The sequence below is a fragment of the Pseudopipra pipra genome, chromosome Z, assembly GCF_036250125.1.
Source record: "Pseudopipra pipra isolate bDixPip1 chromosome Z, bDixPip1.hap1, whole genome shotgun sequence".
Taxonomy (NCBI): Eukaryota; Metazoa; Chordata; class Aves; order Passeriformes; family Pipridae; genus Pseudopipra; species Pseudopipra pipra.
Window position 1 is genome coordinate 10133658 of NC_087581.1, and position 11542 is coordinate 10145199.

General features: G+C 43.4%; 1 protein-coding gene across 1 annotated transcript in view; it reads right to left on the bottom strand.

The window, feature by feature from the left end:
- Window positions 1–8238, bottom strand: part of CCBE1 (collagen and calcium binding EGF domains 1) — a 96189-nt gene extending 87951 nt beyond the window's left edge. Inside the window, 5 exon segments of the mRNA XM_064642520.1 lie at window positions 7543–7623; window positions 7747–7928; window positions 7931–8077; window positions 8079–8150; window positions 8152–8238. Coding sequence (XP_064498590.1) covers window positions 7543–7623; window positions 7747–7928; window positions 7931–8077; window positions 8079–8150; window positions 8152–8223 — 554 coding nt within the window. The 5' untranslated portion in view covers window positions 8224–8238.
- Window positions 8239–11542: the final 3304 nt, after the last annotated feature.

Consider the following 11542-nt stretch of genomic DNA (forward strand, 5'->3'; position numbering starts at 1 on the left):
TGCTTTGTGTGATCCTGTTCTGCACACACAGCAAGTTCTCTCCCAAACATGCAGTGACAGAAAAACAGATCAGCACAGCAGAGTTCTCAGAAAACCTGCTGCCTACGTGGTCTTTGTACGGGGCAATGGCTTTCACAGCAGGATATGGGCAATCTCATCTAACCTGGGATATTTAGCAAGCTTGATCTACTTTTCCAAGAGTTGTTTAAATATTTCATGCTCAGCTACTTCCCAATAAGTCTATGACAAGGAGTGCAGGCAATCCGAACTGAGCAAAGACTGAATGGGCAATTTAAATATCTGCCTGTAAGTTGTCCCTCCTGCCCCTCCACAAACCCAAAGTTTACAGAGAGGGACAGAGAGGGGGAGAGATTTTCCAGACTGAGGAAGGAAGGAAGGGAGAGGCTGTCAAGGGAAGATGCATCAGCGTCTGTAGCTTAGCTCCAAATCTCCAAGTTGGGAGAACAGGAATCCTCCCTGGGGTGTGTGTGTATGGGGTTTTGTCTGATTTTGGCTGATGTTTTGTTTTCCTGGGTTCTACTTAAATAGAAGCCTGGAAGCATTTTAATTATACTTTTCTGGGGAGTGATTACCTCCTTTCTGTCACACATGTATCTGTCACACAAACCACCAAGAAGATGGAATTTTTCTCTTTTTATGGCTGTATCAATTCTTTTTTCTGCCTACTCCATACCCCTGGATTTTTTTGTTCTCTCTTCTTTGTTGCTCCATACTTTTATCCTTCCATTCCTGCCTTTTCTGTCTTGCCTATTTTGACTGCCATCACTACAGAACAACCCTGCTCAATGTGTCTCTATCACAATGGGAGCAGTAATAAAAGTATTAATAACATCCTCCTGTTACCAAGAGAGACCCCAATCACTTTTTTAAGGACAAAACAGCCTGACCTTAGGGAGCACATACAATACTTTGGATAATTACAAAAGTCATGTTCCCTTTGGCGGCCTATTTTTATTACATATTTTGTACCAGCCATGTGAGGCCCTGGGGCTACTATTTTGTTTGTCTGGAATCTCTGAGCTAGACGACATGACCAGGAAAGTCAGTTCATATTTAACCCTATATTCTGTAGATGAAAACTATAATGCAATGCACCTGGATTTCATTATCAATCAAACCACCAGGGAGGGCACTTATCATAAAGCTCTTGGCTTGCCAGTTTTAAAATTCTCCAAACTGCTTTGATGTGAACATCAAAAACTTCTGGACTACGTGAACGACCACTTGCCTGACCTCATCCTTTAATTAGCACATCCTACCTGAAAGCACCACTCACAGGAATTATGCAATGTTCTTAAAGACCATTAATTACATCGTTTCATTTTGGAGTGCCTTAGCACCTGAGACAGAGAAGAGATCCAGAAAGTCACGGCCCCCCAAATATGGTACAGAAACCTACAGATACCTGTGTGGCATTGGTGTTACTCTTAACCAGTAGTTATTCACAACGTGTTTCAGTAGCTGTGAGCAATCTGTTCCTTTGGCAATCAGAGCAAAAGAAAACAAACAAATCTAAGGACTGAATGCAGTCAGAACTATAAAACTGAAAGTGCTAATTCCAAAGCAATAGTGATAAAAAAAATCCAAACCAAACCAAAACCAAAACAACTAGGAAAGCTAGGAAAAACTGTCTTGGCATCATTGTAGCACACACTGTTTTTTAAAAAAGTAGTGCACTGAAGTAAAATTTTCTTTATTGATAGATAAGAAATTTTAGCTGTAATGACAATTTCCTGGAAGATTTAAAAAAAACCCAAAATGTAAAAGACAAGAGAAACTTTTTAACTTGGGGAACCCTTACATTTACTGCATTTCAGAGCTGCTGAACACATGGCTTTCATGGTGATGGTTTGATACAGAGTTAAAAAGGCCTAATACTATAAACATATTGACAGGCGTCTTCACAGGATGAATAATTTCTTAAGTTCTGACAATCTTCGTTTTCCATCTGATCGCCAAGTGGCTGCAGCCCTTTCCAGTAGTGCTCACAGCCTACAAGGGCCTGTTTCAGATGATGGGGCTGCCCTGAGTGATGCACAGAGATAGCAGCTCACATGGCATTTCACCACAAATCTACGTACAAAAGAAGAGCTGCTTATTTGTTGAAACGTAAAGAAACTCTTGGCAGACGTGGAATTACAGCTGTTGTATAATGTTTAGTTTTCTAAAACCAAAACAAAATTTGAAATCATATTATCTCTTAAATTTTCAGATAACTGGAGGTAAAGCAGTACTTTGCTCTAATCAGGTAGGTTTCCTGTTTAACTGTTGTATTGTAGTATATCAGCTGTGGCTCTTTCAGTGCTACTAAGACTGGAAGGATCAGCAGAACTTCAGAGAGGAAATGCAATGGCAACTATAAAAGAAAAATTTATTAAAAGTCGCAAGATAAGACAACCAAATGTTATCCTTGCTCACTCCAGCTGAAAGCTCAAAAATTGTATACAGCAACTTTTTCTGATGTTGGAAAGCTCTGCAACATGCTTGTTGAGTATCCGGGAACCAGGAATTGCATATGGTCCCTAAGGGCATATTAGTGAAAGTGCTGCTCTTTGTGAAACAGCTACAATTCAACTTACTTGCAATTACTTTTATCTTTTAAGAATGTGCAAAATGATACAGTCTATAAAAATAGTAGGCTTCACTAGCAGTATCAGCATTCAAGAGGGTAAAACAAAATGCTTTTTGAGGCATACAATCTCTAGTTAGCATCAGAACTAAGTAGGGTATAAGTATACATGCATTCTCTTCCGCGGTACATTTGAATCGCCTTTTTTGTTATGAAGTGCAGAATAAATCTTTACAGCAGAATTCAAAACCTGAAATGCAGGGAAGGCCTCTGCAAAATACATGTAGCTGCTAATTATCAGATGAAGAAGCTAACCTACATTGAAATGTAGGTCCTATTTAAAAGACCTTTTGTTTGCAAAATACTACCAAAAAAAAAAAATTACTGATTAAGTTCCAAGCCAAGATTTAAGTCCCACAACATGGGGCTTATTTGCAGATGTGATATGTAAAGATTTGCCTTATCTTTACAGAGATTTTACAATCATTAGCTAGGATTGTTCTGCCAAGTACCCCAATTCTAAACCTCCCACTTCCTGCTGGTCCCACAGAAGGAAGGACCACGAGCAGTTCTCCATTACTAAACACACAGAATTAGTGTATGACAAATTCCTTGCACACTTAACTTTCAGCAAAAAATGCAGGAAGGAGGGAGTGCTTGTGGTGATGTCAAAGAAAGATGGATAATTTTTCTCACCATGTAAGAGTCAACTTGGTTTTGTCAACTAATTTAAACTGACTAGTAATTTCTTCTAAATAAAAGAAAAATCCCAAACCTCCCCTTTGCCCACAAAGGCAAAGGCTGAAGTGTTCTTCCAGGCTATGCATATCCAGGTTCAAATTTTCATTTGCCTGATTCATGCATGGTTTGCTAAATTCAACACTTTATTTTTATAAAAATCTTCTGAAAAAGAGCAAAAATAATTCTTTCAAGACAACTTGCAACAATATTTAAATGTCTAGTAGATAAAGAGATCTGCACAGTGAGGGGATAAATATATTCACATTTTCCCATCTGTTTCAAACTTGAATCTTCTTAAAACTGGTGATGGGCAAACAGCTTCCCATAGCAAATGTTTCTGTTAATCTGTATATTGCCTTTCTGAATAATTTTCAGTACACTCTCTGAATTCTAACTGAATACAATATTTAGCTCTCCTAAGCTGGTTTTTAAAAAGGAGCAACTCCAGTAAATAAATTGTACTGGATTAGGTGTTGATCCTCCTGAACTTGGAAGCAACATGACCACTACCATTCCTACCATTCCCTTACCCGAACTCAGCTACACAATCAGGACAAAGAAAGGGGATGACAGTTCCAAATGCTGCTTTTCCTTCTGGACCACAGCAACAATGTACAGTAGCACTGTTTAAAATGAAAATGAAGGAAGGACCGTAATGGAAAGGACTGCTGCCAGGATGTACAAACTGAATTGTCACAGGCAAGTGATAACACAAGAAGCAGTGGAGAGAACTACAACATTCATGTAATCTATCATGCCAACAAATTGTTAGAAGTCTGTCTGAGAGTGAAACAGGCTAACATCACATCCAAATAGCTGGAGAAGACAGTAACAAGGGACTGGGCCCTTATATTTTCATGCTGCCCAAATTTCATCAAATTTGATCAATTTTTGCATTGTACAGTAGGAAACAAAGTCTACTGGACCATTCCATTATCAACAAATCTGCATAAATTCTTCTCTGTACCTACCTGACGGGGACATGTATATTGGGTACTTTATGCAGTTACATACAAAAGTTTAAATGAGATTTTCACTGAAAAGATTTTGTATAAGCTCCCACTGCTTTTTACATCTGTTTCTCTGTATTCTTACAAAAATAAATACAAAGAATATGTAAAAAAGACAACTCCAACTAAACCAAGGGCCAGACAGCACACATTCAAAAAAAAAAAAAAAAAAAACAAACCCAAAAAGCCATCTGATTGTGTACAAGGTTGCTATGACTGCAGGGAAAGATGCCAACATATTCTCAGTGTTTGGCCCCACTTTTGGCTTGGCCCTCCATTTGGCTCATCTTTATTCATAAGTAAAATCTAGTTAGAAAAAATAATCAAGAAATATTTTTTGTGATGAAAAGATGCTATTTTTATTGAAGTGCTCTGAAAACATGCTGATTTTCATGACAAATCCCAGCAGAAGGAATAAAAGGGTGAAATTGCTTTCTATCAAGAATTTTGCTCAGGAATTCTGACATCTGACTTCATATGGGGTTGGTTTTTTTTTCATTTAACTAATTGCACAGCAAACCATCAGAAGTGGTGCATGTTGCCTTACGCCTGACATGTTATGACATGAGATAAATTTTGTGTAAGTTTGTTTAATTTCTACACAAAAGGTACTTTGACCTAGAGTGTATGCTAATAGTAAAGAGAAGCTGACATTAACTATCCTTTTATCTACCTCTAACAATGTATATAAATTACCTGACTATTGTAATTGTGAAATACTGTGAAAAAAGCTGTCTAAGAAGACAAAAAATGTAATGTTGTAAGAATAAATACTAGAACATCAAAATCAAGCTTATATGAAACCTGGAGCAAAAGCTCCTTAAAGCCACAGCTGAGTTTCTGTTGAGCTGAAGTTCTTTAAGTGTAAATTGTCATTCCAGAGATGAAAACCGAATCCTAAAGTTCCTAAATGTCTTACGAAACAAAATCTGCCTCGAGGCATCACAGGATCAGTCAACACTCGCAAGTTTCCTGTCATCTTGTTAGCAGCCTCAACCTCAAAATATTAATGAATCTTACATTAAAATGTGTTCTGCCAAGAGTAATCCCACGTGCCTGCTGGAGGCACACCTTGCTACCAGGAGCAGTGGGGACGCTGCTCTTCCCTAAGGTTCACTGTCATGGGTGGGTGACACTGCTGGTCCATGTCAGAGCATGGTACCAAGTCTGAGGGGCAGGACTGGCAACACATGGCAGCACAGGTATGTGCTCCGTGCAGGTATGTGCTCTGTGCAGAGCTGCTCTGTTGAGCCACACGCCTCTGTTTCAGAGATGCTACCCTGAGCTTTTGCATACGGACATCATGAAAGAGAGCTCACAGGGTGGGGAATGAAGCCCTCACCTGACTCGGAAGGTTAGACCTTGAAAACACGTGATTACATGGAAATTGAATTTTTTCATTTTTAAAGCAAGGCAGACTTAGAAATCATAGGTACAAAAAGGGTTTGAAAACATGAACTAAAACAATCGAGAGTTCAGTGCAGAAATTTGAAAGTGCTCATTCATGAACTGCACTGATTTTAGATGGTGAATACCACTCGGGATTTTGCAGAGGGAGAGCTGAGGAGGGAGGGAGGGCTCGGCAAAACTAGAGCCCAAAGGTCAGAAATACCTCAGCAAAGACGAAAGAAAGTACAAGGGGGACTTAGCAGCTGGACAGTCCTGCTTTCTTTGCATGGTGGTCTGCAGCAGTCGGTGGAGCCTCCTCATCCATCACACACAAAGCAGAACTATTTTCCTCAGCTGGGTTTTGGGATATGCAGTAAGGGGCAGGATGGTCATGTGTGTACTGCTTTATGCAGCTCCTACTCTGTCTTTTTCATTCACTAACTCCCCACTCAGCACAACCTCATCCACACCATGCTCTGCTCCCAAACCAAAGAAACGCTGCAGGTTCAACTGAGTACTCTCCTTCCCTGCAAATCTGACACACTGTCCCTCTCCAAAAGGTGTTGTGTGCTGCTGGGTGCTATAGAGCTGCTTATAAGTGGGCTCTGCCTCACCTTCCCAGGGAGAGGAGAGAGATGATAAGGGAAACATGGAAGCGTGGTGTTCATTCTCTGCAGAGCCCTTCCCGGGGGCTGTGAGGAAGCTAATGCTGCTAAGCAATGGGCAGTGGCAGGACACCATTCCAGGTAGCTGTGGCTGCTGGAGGGCATGAACCAGCCCTGAGAGCATAAGAGAGGGACAAACAACATTGTTGCACTGTGTGTCTGCAGCTCCTTGGAGTTTATGCCAAACAGAAAACACATTGGGAAGAAATGGACAATCTCTGTAACACTTTTCACATGCGTTAATGTGCCTTGTCATATTTTGGTATACATAAGTGGCTCCCTGCCATGTACAAGCATACACACACAGGCAGAGCACGGTTTCCTCCATAAAGCAACCTCTCACAGAAAGCAGCTTTCATGCATGACACATCTCATCTGTGGGGACGGGACTAACAAAACGGCATCAGTAAAGGGATACATGTGTGCTCATATTTTGTATACATTTCTTCAAAAGCACATATACTGTCAGCTGTTCTGGACAGCTGTCATTATTGAATCAGATGATGTTCCTCAAACACACAGCAGAAAAATGAAAACTCAGAATTAAGATTTATCGTACTTAATTTGAGAGGCCTCTGCTGAATTCCTCCCCCAGAGCTGGTTGCTGAAGAAGTTGCTCATTCTGAGGGTATGATTCACCTATCTTAACTGAAAATGTCTTCTGTGTGGCACGAATCCAGTTGATCTCACTGATTATCTTGCAACTGATGCAGCTGTGGGTCCAACGTGCTCCTGGAAACCCGAGTCAGAGGAAGCACCTCTCAGCGCATCAAAGACTGTCGGTGCCCGGGACATGGCAACCAGAACCACACGCGCCCTCTCTAGCGATGTCTTGGAGGTGACGTTTGCAGCGAGTTACTAAAACCTTTCACTGGGACAGCCGTAGGACTCGCCAAGGGAGATGCCGAACACGAGAGGGATGTGACGACGTTACCTGCTCCCTGGTGCGCGGGGTGGTCGGAGCGCAGGGATGGGCTAGCACAGAGCCGGGGGGAGGCAAACAGCTGCCACAGCTGCTGCCCCTGCCCTGACACCAACACGCGAGTGTCCCCTGCTGCCTTCCCCGAGGGCAGCGAGCCCCCAGCCGCGGACACGCGTGTGCCCCGCGCCCCCTTTCCCCGCCGCCCTCCGCGGCCGCGGCGCTCACCTGAAGCAGGTGGTGAGCTCGCCCGTGGGCTTCAGGCAGGGGTAGCGGGTGGTGGCGATTTTGTTCTCGGAGCAAACCTCCCTGAAAGGCATAAAGTCGTAGTATTACGGGGGAAAAAAATTGGAAGGAAAAAGAGAAAAAGAAAAAGAAGGTGGTGGATGGGAAGAGAACGCACAGAAGCAGCCGCGCTTTCGCGACACCCACCTGTCGCCGTCCTGCGGCTCCTCCCGGTAGGTCCAGGCGTGCCCCAGCGCCAGGAGCAGCAGCAGCCGGAGCGGGGCCAGGCTGCCGGCCGGCCGCCCCATCGGGCCGCCGCTCCCCTCCGCGCCGCGCCGGCTCTGCCCGCCCCGGCCGGCGGCGGGGCTGCGCCGACCCGCCGCTCCTCCCGCCCCGCCGCGGGGCCGCCCCCCGCCGCCGCCAGATGTGCCCGCGGGGAGGGGCCGCGCCCGCCCAGATGTGCCGGCAGATGCTGCCCCGCGGCGGGGCGGCGGCCAGATGTGGCAGTGGCGCGGCAGATGTGCGGTGGGAGTGAGGGGGGCATCAACATTTCCCCCCGCACACCCCGGTCCTCTGCCGGCCGCCCCGGCTGCAGGGAGCACGGGGAAAGCAAGATAGGAGGGTGCGGAAAGTGGTGGAAAGATCCGAAGCGGTGGGGGTGATCAGCAGCTCTCGGTGCACCATCACTGATGCTTTCCAGATTCGGCTTTATCTCAAATCTCTTCCACAAAGGAACAGAACAGTTCAAAGCATCTCTGCTGTGACGGCTGTTTATCCTTGTGTACGGCTGCCACTTCCCCACCATTCATAAAGGAGGAGATTAACGACAACAGACTGTGATAAAGTAGCGCATCAGGTCTGGCCCGTTGTACCATATCCTGTTTTCACGGTTAAACTGCCTGGGACTGGGGAGCAAACCTGCAAAACGACCGTGCCTTTGCAAAGTGCTTGGCCGATGCATTGGCTTTGATCACGAGTAACTTCCTATGAGTACAAAATGCTCCAGGGAAATGAGGGTGTGCAAATCAGCCTTTACTACCACTTTCACCTGCAGTACGAATGACCTCATTTTGCAGCCAGAAAAATCATGGAAGTGTGAGCAACAGATTGTACTCATTTATTAATACAGCCAGAAAAGTCAGGGATATACAAGTAAAAAACTGTAACTCCTCTGTTAAGCCAGCACAGAAGTAATAAAGGGGTGTGAGAAGACTTGAGCAATACACTTTTATTTCTTGCCTCACCACAGGCAGCATTTAATCAAGTCACTCGACCATTCTGTGCCTCAGTTTCCCACGTCTCTCACAGGAAGACCCTAATAGCAAAATAAATAAATAGACAACACAGATCCCCATATATGAATCAGCTATGATTAAGCTGTTAATCCCTTTGGTATGTTGTCCAGTACCCAGAAGAAGGCTAATGATAGATAGACTCTTGGGAAACCCTGGGACTTGTCAGAAATTTTCCCTGAGTTGCACAGCATCTGCTGTGAACTGCCAGCTTCAAGGTATTTCTATCCTCCAGGTAATCCTGTATTTTGTCTTTATTCTCATGTTCAGTTAAGCAAAGGAGTGCTGCATGGCAAAAGTTTTTCCTCCCTTCTTTTGGCATTTGCTCGAGAGGATGTTTCAGGTGTTTATTCTGTCATAATTACTTCTCTTTTCCTTTATACAAATAATGAGTAAGCAAAGACAGGACTTGCCACCTTGAAGCCAGAAAAACTGTAGGTTTTTCTCGCAGGGCTAAGCCCTCATCTCTCCCAGACAGCCTTCCCTGATCTGGAGATAACAGGAACAAAAGCAGGACCTGAGTGCTTGGACCCAAGAGCTCAGGAGACACCTGCCTCCACATCATGTTCCTTACCCTCCTGCTCCAAGCAGAAAGTATCCAGTGACAAGGTCTGAAATGAAGAGAGGTTTGCACTGCTGTAACCCCTCTGATGTCTGTCTATAGATAACAAAGGATTTAATTTAGCACATTCCAGAAGTGGTCACAGGCCCTCCCCAAAAGCTCCACTTTTCAAAGAAATTGGATCGTACTCGAGCACAGAGCCGAAATCCTTTGGATGATTTCCAGCCCAGACCCAAGTGTCATGACTTCAGAAGGACTTTGGTTTTAAAAGGATCCCTATATAGGCCTGGCATAAGTATGCTTCCAAGATAGTGGTGTTTTTTTTCCAGAACTTTTGCCACTCAGTACAGATTTGATTCGCCACCTGAATTGCTTAACTCATCTCCCTGTCTTTGCTTCAATGCCTGCCACCCACACAGTACTGCATCAACACACTGCTATCTTTTTAATTAAAAATATTATATCAGCTTACGTATGTATTTATTTAACCCATGCAAACAGCCTCCTTAATTTAAAAAAGGTAACCTGCAAGTGAAGCTAATCCTGTACTCAACTCTTCCCCAAAGCAGGGCCCAAAGTTTTATATACAAAAGGATTTCAGTGTGACCCATAATTGGCAGAAAAGAGAGGTTAAACAACACCGTACTTTTCAGTTGGTAACTCTATTGCAGCTGAATACATTAAAGTTGAGGGTTTGGTCATTTTGCTTCATCAGCTTCATCTCAGCTTTAATGACCATGCAGCCAGGGTCACCCTGAGAACAAGGCTTGCATCCTGGAAAGTGTTGAAGGGTGACGGTGGTTAAGGAAACATGGAAATGTTCCTGTTGCCTCGGGGAAGGAATGATTGGGACTGTTCTCATATATAGTAAATAAGCAGAATGTGATTTCTCGTGCGAGGGATGCTTCTCTTTGTGCAGGGTCATGTTAGTTTTGACTTGCCCAACTCAAGCATGTATGAAGTTGATTAAGCTACACACTAAATTTTGGAATGCTCTCAAAGAAAAGAATGAGGAATTCCATGTAGTAAAGTGCTTATCAGAAGTTTTATTTATACTGTTTATACAGGAAGAAAATGTATTGTTTCCTGTAGTTCATTCATAATGATGTTGTTAAATTAATACTAAAAATTCAAGTTTCTATTCTGGATATTGCTGGTAGCTGGAACAGCCTAGATGCAGATTTTGATCACTGCCCACATCTGAAGATGGTCTTTCCATAGTGGAAAGGCAACAACCTCAGCACACTGCAGAACAGAAAAAGGGAGTACAGGGCTCCCCTGAGTCTTTAGAAATACACTGAGGTTGTTTGCATCCATTAAGATCTTGAACAGTTATTAATTATCCTACTATTCACTGACCTCCATCAGAGATGTTGTATTAGGGTCAGTACAAATGCATACAGAGGTTTGAAAGTTTAATAATGATCCCGAACATAGAAGATTATTTTTCTCTACTTCTTATTCCCACCTTTAAAACAACTCTGACCATGAGGTCTGGGGAGAAAGGGAGGGTGGGTGGGCATGCTGGGATGGGGGGTTTTTTGTTGGTTGTTTTTCTTAGATGTTTCAATGCAGTCTTCAGAAGTATGCTCTGTGATTATTCTTAATCTGTTTATAAATGACATTTTCATCAATGCATTTTCCATCTGCTTCAAATATAAAGCAAGTAACTAGTTACTGTAAATAATCTTAATTCCACTGCAGCATTGTGTTTACATCAAGTGACAGGTCTCCAGCTGTCAGCATTGACATGTTCAGGGAGATCAGAGCAGGACTGAAGGTGTAAATAAACAGAAAACAGAGGTTTTCAAGAACGTCTTGGGCCTAGGATGCTTTACAGATTTGAAAGGCCTCATGATGGTCATTCATGGGCTAGGTTCTCTTCCAGGTGAATGCCTAAGTTGAACCTGTCTAGATGCAGACTTCTACTTTCAAGGAATATTGCACAGTTCAAGCCTAGCTGCTAAACACTCACTCAGGCTTGGGCAGGATAAAGACTTCCCGAGCCATTGTAACTCCAGGAGGCATCTAGGGCAGTGTCCCATCTCAGAAAAAAAGCCAGAACCAGACAGTAGAGAGACAAAAAAAGTCTTAAATAATTATGTATAGCTCCCTAGAGAGAGGTGGAATTTCTTTCCAACCTCTCCAT